At 42.6% G+C, this 19,540-nt stretch overlaps 1 protein-coding gene across 11 annotated transcripts in view; it reads left to right on the top strand.

Annotated features, from left to right (window-relative positions):
- The window catches only part of ttll5 (tubulin tyrosine ligase-like family, member 5), a 439,573-nt gene that overhangs the window by 252,963 nt on the left and 167,070 nt on the right, over positions 1-19,540 (top strand). For all 11 annotated transcript variants that reach the window (XM_059960284.1, XM_059960287.1, XM_059960300.1 and 8 more), the window contains 2 exons: positions 1,128-1,315; positions 19,406-19,540. The exon at positions 19,406-19,540 is cut by the window's right edge and continues 17 nt beyond it. In XM_059960284.1, coding sequence (XP_059816267.1) covers positions 1,128-1,315; positions 19,406-19,540 — 323 coding nt within the window. The remainder of the gene's footprint in view (positions 1-1,127; positions 1,316-19,405) is intronic.

The raw sequence follows: 19,540 nt of genomic DNA, 5'->3' as shown, positions 1-19,540 counted from the left end.
AGTCCATCCCTGAGACCCTAATACAGCATCCACTAACAGAGTGTGGCCCAGACATGCCATCCTCAGGCATAGTAATGTGCAGCTAAAATGCTGTTGACACACCCGGCCCCATTGCTCATCATTTCCTTCCAGTAGCTGGGAGTTAAAGATGGGATGAACTTCTGCCTGGAATCCTGCCATTCCTGTGATAATGGAAGTCCCATTCCAGCACTGTGGAATGGATTCTAGCACTGTGATCCATATCAGGAAAGCATACAGCTTGGAGGGGGATCTCTGTGCACCAGTCCTGGGAGTTTGTTCTGTTGTCTTTTGTCCCTCTGTTGCCAGCTCCACTCTGCAGGCTATTGACATAAGCATAGACACAAAAGATTCTGCAGATGCTGGAAATCCAGAGCAACACACAAAAACTCTGGAGGAACTCAGCAGGTCGGGCAACATCTGTGGAAGGAAGTCAGCAGTCAATCTTCCTGGGCAAGACCATTCAACGGGACTGGAAAGGAAGGGTGCATAAGCTAGAATAATAAGGTGGAGGCAGGGGAATGAGTACAAGCTGGCAAGTGATAGGTGAGCATGCCTTATGAGAATAGGTTGAGTGAACTCAGCCTTTTCTCCTTGGAGCAATGAAGGATGAAAGGTGACCTGATAGAGGTGTTTAAGATTGATTGTGTGGATAGTCAGAGGCTTTTTCCCAAGTGAGGAGGAGGTGGGTGGAAGAGAGGGGATGAAGTAAGAAGGTGGGAGATGACAGTTAGAAAAGGTATTGGGATGAAGAAGAAAGTATCTGATAGGAGAGGAGAGTGGATTATAGGAGAAAGTGAAGGTGGAGGAGGCTCAGAGGGAGGTGAGGAGAAGGGAAGGCATAAGAGGGGAACAGAAATGGAAAAAGAAAGAAGGAGGGAAGGGAGAGAAATTACTGACATTAGAGAAGTCAATGTTCATGCCATCAGTCTAGAGGCTACCCAGATGTGAGCTTGATGATGTTGATGCAGACTGTCACCACTGGTCTGTCACATGAGTGTTTCATTGGTTAATGTTGACTGGGAAGTGCAGGGTGGGAGTTGCTCCATTAGCTGCAGTGTAGAATGCACTAGCCCAGCCTCATTCTGTGGCCTTGTCTCTCTTCTCAGGCTTGGGAACCCGATGTACCCAGCGACAGAGACCACTCACAGCTGGTGTGGGGGAAGGGGATCTGCGACATTCTCTCTTTGAAAGTTTGAACAATGATGCCGTCTCCACTGTGCTACAGCGCCTGGCAGCCAAACAGAACCCTCAGCCGTACTCATCATCCTCGCACCTCCGCCTCCTGACGCAGCATGTGAGTAATGGCCAGCCTGAAGCTCAATGTTGTTTCTAAACCTGCCCCTCAGCAAGTCTGACAAAGGGTCAAGTACCAGTCAAACACACAAATTCAACTGCAAGTGACACGCTCTACCATTCCAGAGTCTGTTTCTCCAATGGAGAACGGTACCAGTGGGGACAGGTCTGTCAGTGTATAATACCGGGGCATAGTACCAGTGGGGACTGATCACTCACTGTATAACATCAGAGACAGTACTGGTGGGGATGGGTCTGTCACTGCATAACACTGGGCTATGGTACCAGTATAGACAGGTGTGTCACTGTATAAACTGGGGTGCAGTACTGGTGGGTCAGGTCTGTTACTGTATAACACTGGGACATAGTACTGGTGAGGATGGGTCTGCAACTGTATAACACCCTGGTGTAGAGTACTGGTAGGGATGGGTTTATCATTGTATAACACCGGGGTGTAGTAGCAGTGGAATATGTCTGCCACTGTATAACACTGGAGTACAGTACCGATGGGGATGGATCTGTCACTGTATGTAACACCAGGATATGGTACCGGTGGGGACGTGTTATTTTCTGTGGATGAAAAGGGACTGAAGGGAGATTTATTTGAATAGCCACCATGCTCAAAGACAGTTTTTATCCCACTGTTATCACACTCTTAGGCGAACCTCTTGTAAGATAAAATAGACACTTAACCTGACAATCTAGCTCATTAAAATTATACACTTTATTGTTTGTCTGCATGGCACTTTCCCTGTAGCTTTTACACTTTATTGTGCACTCTATTATTGTTTTGCCTTTTAACACCTCAGTGCACTGTGTATGGATCTTAACTGTGTAGTTAATATGCAATATGAACTTATCACTGTATCTTGGGACATACGATAATCACAAACCCGCACCAATACTGAAAGGTAAAACATGTAAATTATTGATTGGATAAACTGAGAGGATGCATTTCCCTTGACAGAGCTCAATAACTGAGAAAATAGATTTTAATGTAATTGAGCAAAGGATTAGAGAGGATTGAAACATTTTCTTTTTCCCAGAGATATTGGGAATCTGGAAGCTTCTGCTCAAAAAGCTGTTGGGGAAAATTTACCTGATGTGCCTATGAAGAGCCCAAGCCTACAGGGCTACAGGCCCAGAAGTGGGAAATCAAGTAACCAATTCTAGGGCTAGTATGAACATAACAGGCCAGAATGGTTCCATTCTCTGCTTCTTATCTCTGTGAATCTATGCTCACTCACTGGCAGACCGCCAGATGTTTCCAAGATTTCCTGTTTTCCTTCTACCACTCAGAGAGAAGTTGGAATCTTTCTGAGTTACTCAACATTTTATTTTTATGAAAAAGATTTTTTCTGCTTGTTGAGTATCTCGTTCGCTTATGCAATAATTTAAAACAACAGTTGTGACCCAGTTTTCTTTGGGAAGTTTTGAATTGAAGCTGGATGGAAGCCAGTGGTGCAGACCACATCCCAGTGGGACTGGCACTCTTCCCCTCTCCCAGCCAGTGCAAGCTGGAGCTTCTTATATCCCGTCCTACGTGGTTTCAAACCTCTGGCACTGGACAGTGCTTGAGGCCAAGCCATTCTGCTTCAGCTCACCAGTTCATGACATTGATGATGAAGTTGAGCTGGGGTTGTGGACTGAGGCTGATTCACAGCAGCCATTCAACATAATACTTACTGCTTCTGCGGGTCTGAGCAGTAGTCCTATACTGGTTTTGTGGTCCACTTGCTTGAAACTGTGTCACACATGCCAGGGGAAATGCTGGCCCTCAGCTTGCTGGCTGAACCTGACATGTATAATATTCAACCATCAACTCCACCCTTGTTTTGAGGTGGATTCACCTGCCATTGCTCCATGCAAGAGACATTTAAAGGACATTTGGACAGATATTATACTGCACATATATGGGCACCAAATGCTGTCCTTTAGCTAACTTAAAACATAAAACATTACAGGCTCTTCAGCCCACAATGTTGTGCTGAGCTTTTAAACGATTTAAAGATTAATCTAATCCTTTTTTCCTATCTAACCATTTTTCTGTCCTCCTGTCTATCTAAGAGCTTTCTAAATGCCCCTAATGTTTCTGTAATTTGGAGAACATGAATGTTTTGGATTGAAAGATGTGTTTTGCATGCTTCGTGACTCTCAGTCACTAACCAATGACTTCTGCTATAGTGACCAGCAGGGGTCAAAGTTTATCAAAGTCCAGTTTATTATCATATCCACACCTGCAGCAGTATCACAAGCACATTGGATCATGTAAGCAGCAGTCACAAGAAAAACAAACATAAATTCTGTGGATTTTTTTTTACAAAGAAGAACACAATTAGAACCAGAAAAGCAAAGTCAGACAGACAGACATACTTTATTGATCCCTAGGGAAATTGGGTTTTGTTACAGTTGCACCAACCAAGAATAGAGTAGAAATTTAGCAAAATAAAAGCAGAAATAATTAAATAATAATAAGTAAATTATGCCAAGTGGAAATAAGTTCAGGACCAGTCTATTGGCTCTGGGTGTCTGACACTCCGAGGGAGGAGTTGTAAAGTTTGATGGGAACAGCCAGGAATGACTTCCTATGATGCTCAGTGTTGCATCTCGGTGGAATGAGTCTCTGGCTGAATGTACTCCTGTGCCTGACCAGGACATTATGGAGTGGATGGGAGTCATTGTCCAAGATAGCATGGAACTTGGACAGCATCCATTTTAGTACAAAGTGCTCATACTGCTGCTAACACACAAAAAGGTAGAGGAACTCAGCAGGTCAGACAGCATCTATGAAGAAGAATAGTGTTGCTAAACTGCAGTGAATAGGGTTTGACTGGATGGTTCAAGAAGTGATTGGTTGAAGGGAAGTCATTGTTCTTGAACCTGGTGGCGTGTGATTTCAAGCTCCTGTCCCTCTGCCTAGGCTCCAGTGCCTTCCTCTGGTCAACATTTACTGCTGGCATGTGAAGTACAAACTCAGTAACTGGGGTGGGAAGATTATTTCAAAAGGAAAAGAAAGCTGTCTTATCTTGCAATTGAGAAAAATAATTTACTAGTGAGTGGATTCATTATGAAATGATAAATCATAAGCTCGGTTTTGGAGTGATCTGTGGAGCACACATTACAGTTAGCTAGCATATTCTGTACATGTGTGGTCCTTTACTGATGTGTTTAATCTGGGCTTGGCTATGGCACTCTGCATTTCCACAATACTTGTTAGAAGTATGCAGTGAATGAGCTGAGGTATGAGGCGTGTGCCCTCCCAGTACTGACCCACCTTGTTATTCTCGGCTCTTGCTGAAGCTTCTCCGCCAAGGGATCAAATGAAGAGATGAAAATAGACCACACAGAGAATCAGATGAATACCTATAGTGTAAAAAAAACATGTGTATCAGGTTACTGAGTCCACTTCATACGGTAATAGAGATTCCATTTGACTTTGAACAGAAGTGCTAGAGCAGTATGATCATTTTTTTTCATTTATGTTTTGCTTTTCTTCCCTTTTGAGGTTGTACCTGCAGCTTAATCTTCCTGTTGCTAGCCAGTGGCTCAATGGAGAGAAGTCTTGCCCCTGAGACCAGAAGGTCATAGGTTCAAATCCATCTCCAGACATGAATACATGTGCTGAGTGAGCAGAGGGGCGATGACTACATTGTCAGAGTAGTCAGACTGGGAGAGCACTACACAGGTGGAAGGGCAGACACTCCCAAGGCAGGGACAGCAGGGTTAAGTGCAGAATCAGAAAGTACCCAACACAGATATAACACAGTTTAGGTACAGAGTAAAACACCCTCCACACTATTCCATTGAACACTCCTATTCATTTGGAGTGATGAGGAATGAGAGGTGACTAAAAGAGGTGTACAAGATGAAAAGAGACAGACAGAGTGAACAGCCAGCTAAGTGTACCCAGGGTGGCAAAAACTAATACAATGGGGCATAATTTTAGGGTGATCGGAGGGAAGTATATTGGGGATTTCAGGTAGTTTTTTTTACACAGAGTGGTTAATGTCTGAAAAATTGTGCCGGTAGAGGCAGATATATTAGCAACATTTAAGAGACTCTTAGACTGGCACATGTATGAATGGAAAAATTGGGTCTAAGTAGGAGGGAAGGGTTAAAATCTTAAAGTAGGTTAAAAGATAGGCACAGCTTTATGGCCAAAGGGTTGTGCTGTAGCGTTCTATGTTTTATTCAGCTTTTAGTGCTGCTGTCTCAGTTCCAGCGACCTGTCCTCACCGGTAACCTTGTGTGCTCTCTGTGTTGAGGCTTCCATTTTCTCCCTTTGAACATGAACACGTTCAGGATGTGTTCTCGTCCTCAGATGTTAATTAGTTCTCTGTGTAAATTAATGCAGAGGTTTTGGGAAGTTAATGGATAAGATGGTAGCACACTCAATAGGATAGCAACACGTTTGGGTGCAGAAACTTCTGTAAGGCCAACCAAAGATGTTATTGTCTTTTTTTTAAGCTTTCTTTTGTGATTGCAAGACCCTGCTGGACATTAAGAACTTAAAGTACTGCAGGTCTACCCCATCATTGAGTTGTTCGTTGGCTGAAAAACTGAAGGAGCTAGAATTGGTGAGGATTGTGTTGCTGCCTGCGTCAAAGCATCGGAGTTGGTGCACGAAGGAGGTGTGCAGTCTAACAGTGAGTGATCATCTTGGTCACTTGCAATCATAAAACCCTGCTGGACATTGTTAATGTGGAATGCTACAAGCCCAATTTACTGATTTGTGGTGGACAGTGAGGGAACTGTGTGGTTTCAGTTTTGGCCTCGAGCCACAAGTGTCACCTGTTTGCCGCCGCCCGGGGGGAGCGTCAAATTCAGTGTATTCCACCAGAGTGTCAGAGGCACTGTGGCACGGCATACATGTTGGAGTCGGCGCTGCTCTCTGATGTCTGCTCATCAGAAGACAAGATGCATTGTGATCGACTGCTGACTGCAGCAACATTTGTGGACTCAGGGACTTGGACTATATTTTTTGGTGTGACTGTATTTTACTGCTGTTTGACCTTATATGTGCTATGTGTGCCTTGTGATGTGTATGATTATTGCTATTGTGTTTTGCACCTTGGCCCTGAAGCAACATTGTTTCATTTGGCATTTTGGCATTTCATTTGTCAAAGCATCGGAGTTGGTGCACGAAGGATGCTTTGTTTCGAGGTCGCTGTGCAGGTTGATAGGGTAGTTAAGAAGGCCTATGGGATGCTAGGCTTCTTTAAGAGGGGGATTGAGTTCAAGAGTAGAGAGGTCATGTTGCAAATCTACAAATCTCTGGTGAGACCGCACTTAGAGTATTGTGTTCATTTCTGGTCACCTCATTATAGAAAGGATGTGGAAGCTATGGAAAGGGTGCAGAAGAGATTAACCAGGATGTTGCCTGGTTTGGGGAACAAGTCATACGAAGCAAGCTTTAGAAGAGCTGGGACTTTTCTCTTTGGAGCGTAGAAGAATGAGAGGGGACTTGATAGAGGTCTACAAGATTATGAGAGGCATAGATACGGTGGATAGTCAGTACCTGTTTCCCAGGGCACCAATAGCAAACTCCAGAGGGCATATGTACAAAATTAAGGGAGGGAAGTTTAGGGGAGACATCAGGGGTAAGTTTTTTTACACAGAGGGTTGTGAGTGCCTGGAATGACTTGCCAAGGATGGTGGTGGAGGCTAAAACATTAGGGGTATTTAAGAGCCTCTTGGACAGGCACATGGATGAAAGAAAAATGGAGGGTTATGGGGTAGTGTGGGTTTAGTACTTTTTTTAAAGGATTATATGGATTGGCACAACATGAAGGGCCTGTACTGTGCTGTAATGTTCTATGGTTCTATGGCTATAGTCATGTATGGTTGACTGACAATTAAGCATCAACTTGAACTTGAATTGAGAGAGAGAGAGAGAAGGAATAAGGTGCAGATGTAGAGGGGAAATGAGACTGATGGCATGGCTTTGCAGATACAAGGCGTCATGTAATAAAAGATCAGTAAGTATTTAGTGACGGCCAGAGAAGACTGCATCAGTTATGTGTCCCTGAGATTTCCATTTCACACTGTAAATATAATTCTGGTGCTGCTTGGTAGGTGAAGTGTGAGCAGTGGTACTGTCAAGGTTTGTACCCACTAAGAAATCAATTGGTAATTGGGTAGTGTCTATACCATCGCTCTGCCTAGTTTCACTTCAAACTCCATCAGTATGGATCAATTCAAATTATGAATACTGGTGAAGGGGCAGTGTGAATATTGGCAGAAACACCTTCTCCACCTCCATCATAATCTCTAGTTGTGCCCTTGTGTAATCTGTAGATACCGTTTTCTGATGATTTCTCACCTTCCATAAGTAGTGAATTTGCCGATATTTTAGTGTGTAGCACTGTCTTATTCTCTATGTTTCAGCAGTAACTCCCAGCTGTTTTATTGTTCCACCCGTCTCTCTTACATATAATGGTTCTCCTTTCTGCCTCTCTTTTTAGTCTCTTTGTTTGCTATTCTCCATCACCTACTTGCTGGCACCCATTAAGGCTCTTTATCCCCAGTTTCTGTAAACTTGTCATTTTAAATGGACTGTTGCCTGGTAAATAGTGAAGTGGAATGTCTGTTGGCGAACTGACACCTGGTTGGTGGTCTTGAATTATATTTTGGTTACTAATGGTTATGATGGTGTTTTACTCAGTCGCGTGGATTATCTACTTTAATTTCAGGATGTATATTGTATACATTTCTCTGACATTAAATGTGCCTATTGAAACCTATTGAATTTAATTTGATGGTTACTGAGGGAAGTAAAACGATTGTTAATGAGAATGATCCAAAGTAATAAGGAAGCTTTAATTCATTAGTTGTGCCAGGTTGGCCATTTTCCTCTGTGTGAGGTGCCATTTATTTCTGCTTTTTGTGTCAGTTATAAGGATGGCTGATGTGCAGATTTGTTCTCTCGGTATCGGACCCAAGCATAATGATCCGCTGAGGTGCAGGGGCTCCTACAAACACTGAATTAAAAAATGATAAAACATCTTTGAATATTCCCCTCCATAGATGCTGCCTGACCTGCTAAGTTCCTCCAACATTTTGTATGTGTTACTCTGGATTTTTCAGCATCTGCAGAATCTCTTGTGTTTCTGAAAAAAAACTAACTGCTTTTGTTTAGCACCTTTCACATCCTCACAATGCACCCAATCTATCTTTTTTGAAGTTTAGGTATGGTGTTATTGTTGGAGTAATTAGAATTGGTTTATTATTGTCACATGTACAGAGGAACATTGAAAATCTTGTCTTGTATATTGTTCATACAGATCAAATCATGACCCAGTCCAGAACCAGGTAAAGCAATAACTGAATGCGGAATAAAGTGTAACAGTTATAGAGAAAGTGCAATGCGGGCAAACATGCAAGAAAATAATGAGGTAGACTGTGAGGTCAAGAATCTATCATATCATACTAAGGAACTATTCAGAAGTCTTATAACAGTAGGGTGAAACTATCTTTGAGTTTGGTTGTGTGTGCTTTCAAGCTATTGTATCTTCTGCCCGATGGAAGAGAGAAGAGAGAATATCTGGGGTTGGAGGGAACTTTAATTATGCTGGCTGCTTTACTGAGGCAGTTAGAGGTGTAGATAGAGTCCATGGAGGGAAGGCTGATATCTGTGATGTGCTGAGCTGTGTCTACAACTCTGTGTAGTTTCTCTTGGTCATGTGCAGAGCAGTTGTCATACCAAGCCGTGATGCATCTGCATAGGATACTTTCTGTGGTATATTATTATAATTTAGTAAGGGTTGACAAGCTCATGCTGAGCTCCTTTAGCCTCCTGAAGAAGCAGAGGTTTTAGAGAGCTTTCTAAATGGCATTAATGTGGTTGGACCAGGACAGAGTACTGGTAATGTTCATTCCTAGGAAATAGATCCTCACAATCCTCTCAACCTCAGCAGCACTGATGAGCATATGAACAACTCCCTTCCTGAAGTCAATGACAGCTCTTTAGTTTTGCTGACTTTAATGGAAAGTTTGTTGTAATGACACCATGTCACTATGCTCTCTATCTCCTTCCTGTACTGTAACTCATCATTATTTGAGATACAGCCAACAATGCTGGTATCATATGCAAACTTGTAGATGGAATTAGAACAGAATCTGACTGCGCAGTCATGAGCGTACAGTGAGTAGAGCATAGAAATCCACAGCAAGTTACAGGTCCTTTGACCCACAGTGTTGTGCCAACAATGTAACCTACTCTAGAAACTGCTAGAATTTCCCTAGAGCATAGCCCTCTATTTTTCTTATATGTACCTATTTTAGAGTCTCTTAAAAAACCCTATTGAATCTGCTTCCACCACCGTCACCAGCAGTATGTTCCACGCATCCCTCACTCTCTATGTGAAAACTTACCTCTGACAACCCCTCTATACCTACTTCCAATCACCTTAAAAATGTGCCCCCTTGTGTTAACTGTTTCAGCCATGGGAAAAATCCTCTGGCTATCCACATGACCAATACCTCTCATCATCTTTTACACCTCTACCAGATCATCCCTCATTCTCCATCGCTCCAAAGAGAAAAGGCCAAGTTCACTCAACCTATTTTCATAAGGCACGCTCTCCAATCCAGGAAACATCCTTGTAAATCTCCTCTGCACTCTCTCCATAGTACCCACATCCTTCCTGTTGTGAGGTGACCAGAACTGACTGGGAATGGTAATCGAAATTAAAATGTTTGGCCACCAGGGTGTTCTGCTTGTGGCAGATGGTATGGAGATGCTAAACAAAGTGGTCCTAGAATTTATGATGGGTCTTACCAATGTAGAGGAGGCACCAGGCTCAATCGATGACCCAGCAGAGTTGCAGCGAAGTGCACTGAATGCTCCTATAAGTTGAATTATCATCGCAAGAGGAGTGGAGAAGGGGGCTGAGTGTGCAACCTGGTGGAGCACCAGTGTTTAGATTAATTATGTCGAAGGTGTTGCTGACTATCCTCACCTTTTGTGCTCTATTGGTCAAGAAGTCAAGGATCCAGGGCCGAGGGTAGTGTTGATTACCAGGTCTCAGAGTTTGTTGATTAGGAACTATGGTATTGAAGGTTGAGCTGTAATCACTAAACAATAAACAAGCTCCAGAAGGGAATGGAGCAGTGAAACTGTATTGAGTGATGTTGGTTGAAGGATAAATGGCTCCACAACCGAGGACACATACCCTGTTTCTGATAGTGCCGTGGGATCTGCTGATCCACCTACTGATCAGCATTCTACCGGTACTGCACTGACTTCATTTTGTTGGGCTTGATTTCCTGGTTAAAGCTCTGAAGTGGGCCAAACTTTGACTTGAGATAAGACTGCAGCCTCAGGCAACAGCCAATTCACCATGAGATATTCATTTATCAACATGTCCCTTTCATTTAATCTTGTCAATATGCCTAGTGTGGTAGTGTTTATCTGGTGTTTTTAGCATAGCAAAACATCCCTAGTTGTTTCTTTAAAAAATAAGATTTAAGAAGACTTCCCCATAACCAGAAACATCTAATTCAGTTTCCCTTGTCTCGCCACTAAACACCACAAGCAAGTCACTGTGCTTTCCTCTTTTGAGGATAGGTTGAGCAAGCTAGGGCTTTTCTCTTTCTCAAACAAGCTAGGCATGTTTGGTTGGACAACCAATGACTTTTTCCCGGGTCAGAAATGGATAATCATAAGGTGTATGGAGGGGGATATCAGGGGTAGGCTTTTTTACACAGGGAGTGGTGGACGCATGGATGGTGGGTGCCAAGGATGTTGTTAGTGACAGATTCATTAGGGAAATTTAAGAAACTTATATAGGCACTTAGATGAGAGAAAAAAAATCAAAGCTCTGTAAGATAGAAGGTTTAGATTGATCTTAGAGCAGATTAAGGGGTTGGCACAACATTATGGACCGAATGTTCAATGTTGCACATCAGGGAACTTCTTCAGTCTGGACAATGATATTCTTGCAGAGCACTTCTTATTTAGAACTCTACTATAAACCCGTAAACAATCGAAGGTTACTTTGAGAGCAGAAGGAAGCAGGATAATAAGAGCAATGATTGCATTTGACTTTTATAAAGGCTGCTGCTGCATTTGAGTCGGCTGAGGCCTCCAACGCCTCATTCCTACCTCTGGGTCAAAAAGTCATTGGTACAGAAAGTGGCCCAGAGCCTGAGCCCGTGGTTCAGGCATTCCCAGTGCAGCGCTGGAGGGTGTTACACAGCTGGAGGCAAACCAGCACTTTGTCTTCTCCCTCAGCTGCGGGAGAGTAATGCCACTGTTTTCAGCACGGATCATTGCTTGAATCCTACTGCCAAAAACAGACCAACTATTCTTGTGGAAGCATATCTTGCTGTGGTTAAAACATAATTACTGTTATTGCCCTGTAATGTCAGTCTCTGCCCATTTGTAATTCCACATATTTGATACATTCTGTGAGTGATTATTTAAACATTCCTGTTTTCATCTGGGCTCAGTATTAATATCTCATTGCTACTGTCAGGGAGGAGATACTGACACCTGAAGACACACATCCAGTGTTTTAGGAACAGCTTCTTTCCCTGCACCATCAGATTTCTGAATGGTCCATGAACACTACTTCACTATTTTGCTTTCTTATTCATTTTTTATATATATTGTAACTTACAGTAATATTTTTTATATATTGCATTGTACTGCTGCCACAAAGCAATAAAATTCACAACATATGTCAATAATAATAAATCTGATTCTGATTCCCTTGGGAATAATATTTATGATGTTTAGTTTCCTTCGCTCTAATTCAGAGGGGTCAGTAAACCTAGTGTCATGTGGTGGTGGGTTTTGGTTTCCTGGTTTTTCTCAGGTTCCCCAGCTCCTTGGGAGGTATTGCCTAACCTCCACTTGGCACAGCCACACAGCCACATGTTTAATATTGGGAGTTCACTGGCCAGATAGCTGTGGCACAAACCCACATCCTTACACTCCAATCTGGAAATGACTGCAAAATAAAGTGGTTAACTCATGATCAAATGACACCTGACAAAAGGAATGTTTGTTGAAAAAGGGGAGCTACTAGAGATAATGAATGTGATTCATTCACAATGGATACAAAGTAGTTGGACAGAGCCTGGGGAGACTGGTGTCCTCAGATAAATCATTGATGAGAGTGTGGCTTTTTTTTTCTCTCTTATACCAAGTTGTTTGATGCTCAATTCTTCCCAATCGTCTTAATAGACATCAGTTAGATGCTACTAAAGGCTGAGGAAATGAGAAGACCCAAAGGAGCTGCACTCCAGACATGACAAGGGCTAAGGCCTTTTGAAATCAATAAACTTCAATATTTTAGCAAGCAGATCCAGTTACATACATCCTTTTTTGATAATAAACTCTGTTAATTCAGCTGCTCCCATATTCAGATTCAGATTTCTTTACACATATGCAATGAAAAATGTCATTTGTGTTAACAACCGACACACTGCAAGTGTTTATCACACATTCCAGCACCAACATAGCATGCCCACCATACTCAGCAGAACAACACAGAACACAATAAAACAGAAACAACAATTCAACATGCCCTGTCCCTTGCTCCTTCCCACCCATGCACATGCACATTCCTCTAACCCAAAGGCAGGGCATCTTCAGCCTTCAGCTTCCAGTGGACTTGAGGATTTGCAGAAACTAGTCTCTGGCTTCTCCAGCAGACTTGCAGGCCGCAACTTTTGGACTTCTAATCGAACCTCAGTGTTCGATCTGGACTTCCAATCAGCTGCTAAACTTCAATCCTGACCTCCAAATCAACCTTCGGACTTCAATCTTCAGTATCAACCCAGGACTTGCAGATGATGATGAATGATAAATGAACTCCACCTTCCATTCTCTCCACATATTCCTCACTACTAGTAACTTACCATCTTCCATAACTCTTAGCTCCACCTTCTGATCTTTGCTTTGTATCTTGTCAACCGACTGATTCACCTTCCAGCACAGTAAAGGACAGGAAGTTGAGACGCTTTGATGTACAGGGGCCTCTTGGGTTCCTGAAGGTATCAACACAAGTAGATAGAATGACAAGAAAGGTGTATGGTATGCCTGCCTTCTATTTGTTGGGGCATTGAGTATAAAAGTTGGCAAGTCATATTTTGTTTAGGTCACATTTGGAGTATTGTGTGCAGTTCTGGTCACTCCATTACAGGAAGGATTTCAGATTCAGATTAGTTTGTTGTTGTATACACCAAGGTGTAATGAATTTCCTTGCTCCTGTGAAGCTCACAGACTAAACAGTGTACATGGTAATAATAACTACAACAATAAGATTATACTAAGAGATAGGAGTAAAATGGGCCATTTGCCCCATTGAGTCTGCTCCACTATTTGATCATGAATGATTTATTTTCCCTCTCAACCCCATTCTCCTGCCTTCTCTCTGCAATCTTTGTCACCCAAACTAATCAAGAACATATCAACCTCTGCTTTAAATATATGTAATGACTTAGACCTCACAGATGTCTGTGGCAATGAATTCTGCAGATTCATCACCTTTTGGTGAAAGAAATTGCTCCTCATCTCTGTTCTGATAGGATGTCTTTCTATTCCTCATCTCTGTTCTGACAGGACATCCTTCTGTAATGATACTGTACCCTCTGGTCCTAGACTTCCACTATTGCAAACATCCTCTCCACATCCACTTTATCTTGACCTTTCAATATTCCATAGATTTCATTGAGATGCCCCCTCATTCTTCTAACCTCTAATGAGTACAGGCCAAGAGCCATTAAAGAGCCATTAGTAGTGCAAAAGAAATGCTAAAGTGACAATGCTATAGGTAGAATTATGCGTCTGAGAACGTACAACACCGCCTGGAAGAGATATGACTAGTTCATAAATCTTATTGGAAAGGGGATGAAGCTGTTCTGAGTCAGGTTGTCTGAGTTCTTGAGCTCTCCAGAAGGCGGAAGAGAGCGAACAGTGCCAGGGTGTCAGGCATCCTTGGTGATATTGTTAGCCTTACTGAAGCAACACACCATGAAGATGGGGATGCAAGAACTACAATTATAGTTCTTGTGTCTCCCAAGGACTTTGAAATCCCAACAATGAAGATAAACTGGATGGGGGGAAGTGATGTCTGTGATGGACTGGTGTTTACCACTGTCTGCAGGTTCTGTTGATCTGGCTATAATGCAACACATACTGTACCAGGATATTGTATATAACATATCTGGAGAAGTTCAAGAGAATCAAATTCATTTGTTTATCACATGTACATTAAAGCAAACAGTGAAATGTGTTGTTTGCATTAACAGCCAACTCGAACCAATCATGTGCCAGTGGACAGCCCGCGAGTGTCAACACACATTCCTATGCCAACATAACTTGCCCACAGTGTTTAACACAGCAAAATCCAGTCAAGATGGTACCTGTGTATGATGCCCCATTGGTCAACATCTTCTGGGTAGATCATGAAACCATATATTTCACTTCTTTTGTCTTTTACGTTTGTTTTTCATCTTGAATGTGATTCTGGAACTGTTGGAGCGTGTGATTTTAAATTTGGAGACTATTTGGGTATTTCAGCACTCTGCAGTCTCTGAGAGGATTCCGGGAGACAGAGGCAGTGTTAGCAAATATCATGTTGAGAAGGCTGTGGAGTGCAAGCCAATTTCACTGATCAAAGCCTCCTTTGTTCGCCAATTAAAGCGACAAGGGAGATTGAAACATCGAGATGAATGCAGAATCTGAGCACTAGCTGCCTGCCTTTTGATCGCTGGTGGGTGGTATCGGTCTGCTACGGAGAGGGAAGACTCCTTTTGATCACTGGTGGGATCGATCTGCTATGCAGAGGGAAGACTGCCTTTTGATTGCTGGTGGGATCACTCTGCTACGAAGAGAGGGGACTGCCTTTTGATCACTGGTGGGATCGCTCTGTTATGGAGACAGAAAAGCCAGTCGCTGGGTCCCAAGAATGTTACCCAGGTTTTCTGTGTATTGGATATGGACTTAGACAATGGTCATTTTTTCCACTGTTATAGTTTTTTATATTCTGTGTTTTTTGCCCAACTTTTCTCCTTTTTTGTGTTTGTGGGAGACTAGACTTTTTTCGGTCTTACAGTTTTTTTATATTCTGTGTCTTTTGCCTGATCTTTCTCGTTTTTTTTTTTGTGCATGGGAGAGGGATCTGTCTATTCTGTTTTTGTTCAATTTTTTGTGCGGGGAAAGGGATTTGGGCATTGATGATCATGTTGCCATTCTTTTCTTTATTTTGTGGCTATCTGGAGAAGAAGAACTTCAGGGTTGTATACTTTGGTTATAAATAAACCTTTGAACAAAAAAGCAATGACAACACACAACAGGAGCAAAACAAGCTCTTTTCCTCCCTCCATCCCAGAACTCACGCAATAGACAGCCCTCCAATTCCAGGACAGGCTGCCTCCAGGTCTCCAGTGCACTTGCAGATTTTCACACCTCAGGCCTTTGTTTCCCCAGTGGACTCATAAACCCAGAGTTTCAACCATTGTGCCTCGATTTTTGAACTTACGATCAACCTTTGGGCTTCATTCTTCATAATTGCTGATGTTGGGAACCCAAGCTCCAGGCCTTGAACTCTGGACTCACCAGAGTTGGGACATCAAGCTCTAGGTGTCATAGAGAAAGTTGAATCTTAGAATCTCCAACACTTGAGAAGATCTGTACACTGATGTGCTTTCTTGATCACTATATCAGTGCCTAAAGAGACAAGGTGAGGTTGAAGCTTGAAGGTGTCAACTACATCTGCAGTGTTATGGTGTTATTCAAGATCATGTGTGAGAGTGTTGGGACTTCATGAATGTATCCTCCCACCAATCTACTGGTGCTGATGGGGATGCGGGGGGGTGGGGGGGGGGGGTGCAGACCATCTTAGAGCTTGCTGGCTCCTACTATTGACTTATATTATCTTGCAAACATGTGTGCACTTGGACTGCAGGGCTAACTTCTTGTTAACATGAAAGTGTCAGCTTTAATGAGGCATATACCTTGGTGAGAGAGAAACTGAAAATCACCGAAGGAAATGAATACTTTACATTAGTATTCACAAAGGAAACAGACAAAGGCAGCCGGTCTGGACAATATCCCAGGCTGAGTACTTGGGGAGTGTGCACATCGGCTCACTGACATCTTCATGAACATCTTCACTTCATTCATCCAGGTCGCCATCTCCACATGATTCAATTCAGTCACCATCATTCCTGTATCAAAGAACTCTACACCCTTAGGACTAAATGACCTCTGCCTTGTGGCACTGATGCCAGTCATTGTGAAGTATTTTGAATGATTGGTAATGACACATATCAAAAACTCCTTTCCTGCCACATTAGAAACTCACCAATATGCTTACAGATAGAACAGCTCTACAACAAATGTCATGTCATGCACCTGACTCTTTCACACCCTAGAAAACAAGGACTCGTGTCAAAATGTGGTTTCTGGAATTAATTTCTGCATTCAACACTATTGTCCCACAAATCTTGGCAAACAAACTTCTATTCCTCAGCCTAAGTACACCACTGTGCAACAGGGTGTTGGAATTCCAACAGACCTCAAATAGTCAGGATGCACTACCACTCCTCCCTCCACATCATCCTCAACATGGACGCTTCCTGAGCTGTGTCCTGTGCTCATTGCTGTACACTATGCTCTCTCGTGACTGCAAGGACAAACACCCGAGTAATCACACTGCCATATTCACTAGTGACACAACAGTGGTGGGGCTCATCACCAACAACGATGAGATGGCCTACACAGAGAAGGTGGAAGAGCTTGAGGCCTGTTTCCAGGCAAATAACCTCTTCCTCAATATCAACAAGGCAAAGAAGATGGTTATCAACTTCAAGAGAACTCAAATCCCTCTTTACATCAGTGGAATAGCAATGGAAACTGCAAGCAGTTTCAAACTCCTGGAAGTGCACACCTTAAACAACCTCTCATTGTTCCAGAACACATCCTACACAGTCAGGAAAGCTCATCGATACTTCTACTTTCTGAGAAGTCTGAAGAGGTCTGGACTATACACATCTATATTCACGTCATTCTACAGATGTGCAACAGAGAGCATTCTAACATGCTGCATCACTGCTTGGTACGAAAAATGCACTACAGCGGAAAGGAAAGCTGTATAATGGCAAGTTAATACTGCCCAATGCATCACTGGCACCAGCCTACCCACCAGCAAGGATATTATACAGAAAGGGCCAGTAACATTATGAAGGATCCCACCCACCCTGCTTATGGATTGTTTGTCCCACACCCATCAGGGAGGAAGCTACATAGATTCCTCGCCAGGACCACTGGACTCAAAACATTTATTTTCCTCAAGCAATAAAGCTGATTAACATCTCCATCCATTAATCCTTCTCTCCAGGTCTGGCAGCATCAATGGAAGGGAATAAACATTGACACTTCCAGCTGAGACCCCTCCTCCGGACTCTGGATGAATGGTCTTGGCCAAAACGTCAACTGTTTATTCCTTTTGGTAGATGTTGCCTGACCTGCTGAGTTCCTCAGCGTTTTGTGTGTATTGCCTTGAATTTCCAGCATTTGCAGACTTTCTTGTGTTTGTAAACCACCCCTCCAAACCCCCAACCACCACTATTTTATCATTTCCTGTCAGTTACCTTATGTACAGACATTCCTGTACCTAGTATCATTTTATGGATTACAATCTATTTTGTGCACGGTATTTATATTTATTGTGTTTTTTTTAATTATTATTATTATTGGGTTCTTTATCTTATTGTTTTTTTTGTGGTGCATTGGATCTGGAGTAACAATTATTTCAATCTTTGTTTGCTGGAAATGACATTAAACAAAATTGAATCTTGAAGTTTGCATCTTGACTTTGTCAGTGAAGAATTTAATGAAGGATAAGGTGGAAATCTAGTGTAAGTCTCCATAAATAAAGAGGAGGTACTTGATGCCTTAGTGATCTTAAAGGTGAACATTTCTGAGCTACTCCCAGCACATTCTTAGGTTGTGTTGGTTGTTATCACAAACAACACACTTCGCTGTATATTTCAATATATATGTGATCAATAAATGAACCTGAATCTGAAAGACTAGATGGAATTTATCCCAGACTACTGCTGAAGGAAAGAAAAAGATTGCTGGGGCTCTGGCTGAGATTTTCACATTTCTGTTGGACACAAATAAGGTCCCAGGTGACTGGAAGATAGCAAATGTGGTCCTCTCAAGCAGGGCAGCAGGGAAAAGCCTGGTCACTACAGACCTTGGAGCCCAACCTCCAGGGGCGGGGGAGATACTGGAAAACATTTGAAGGACATATTGATTACCTGGAAAAGCAGGGACACTTCAGAAACAGCCAACATGGCTCTGTCAAGGGCAGCTCCTGTCTGACCAATCTGAATTCTTAAAACATCAAGTGTATTAATGAGGGCAGTGCAGATTTACATGGATTTTATGGGTTTACAAAGTCCCACTTGAGAAACTGATTCTTAAAATCTTGGGTTAACAAACCTGGTAGCAACTGCTGTTCACCTCCCCTGATTCTACTTATTACCTCCCTGCCCCTGCCTCCTTCCTTCCTCTCATCTCTTTATACCAGCTCTCTCCACCCTTAATGCTGATACAGGGTCATAGAACACTGCAGCACAGAACAGGCCCTTTAGTACATCTAGATTGGTCTCAGTCTTAACTCAATGGTTCCTTTGCCTTCATAGACACTGTTTGATCCATCAAGTTTTCCCAGATTATGTTCTTTGCTCCAGATTCCAGCATCTGAGTCTCCTGTATCCTGTTCAAGTTCTTTAACAACCATTTATCCTCAGGGAAACATTCATCATGAATGTTTTTCAATTGTTCGCAATATTCTAATATTGTATCATAGCATATACTGGGGTATATCGTAGATAGGCAAATGGATGGCTATATAGAGGGAAGGGTTAGATTGATCTTCGGGTATGTTAAAAGATTGGCACAACATTGTGAGCCAAAAGGCCTTTACTGTGCTGTATTGCTCTATTTTCTATGTTTGTGTGTGTGTGTGTGTGTGTGTGTGTGTGTGTGTGTGTAGATTTTAGTGTGTGAGCATCAAGTGATGACATCAATGCCATAGTAATGATTCCTCCTTCTCATTTCTCTCAGTTATCCAACATGAACCTGGCAAGTGGAACACTGAACAGGGGAAATGCATTCATGACTCCTGCTGTCCATTCATCAGTCACTACCCTGGGTCCAGCACGGACTTCCGACTCTGACTCTGGATGTGCCAGCAGAGCT

The sequence above is a fragment of the Hypanus sabinus genome, chromosome 2, assembly GCF_030144855.1.
Source record: "Hypanus sabinus isolate sHypSab1 chromosome 2, sHypSab1.hap1, whole genome shotgun sequence".
Classification (NCBI taxonomy): Eukaryota; Metazoa; Chordata; class Chondrichthyes; order Myliobatiformes; family Dasyatidae; genus Hypanus; species Hypanus sabinus.
Note: the sequence above shows the minus strand (reverse complement) of the source record. Positions and strands in the feature narration are given on the sequence as shown.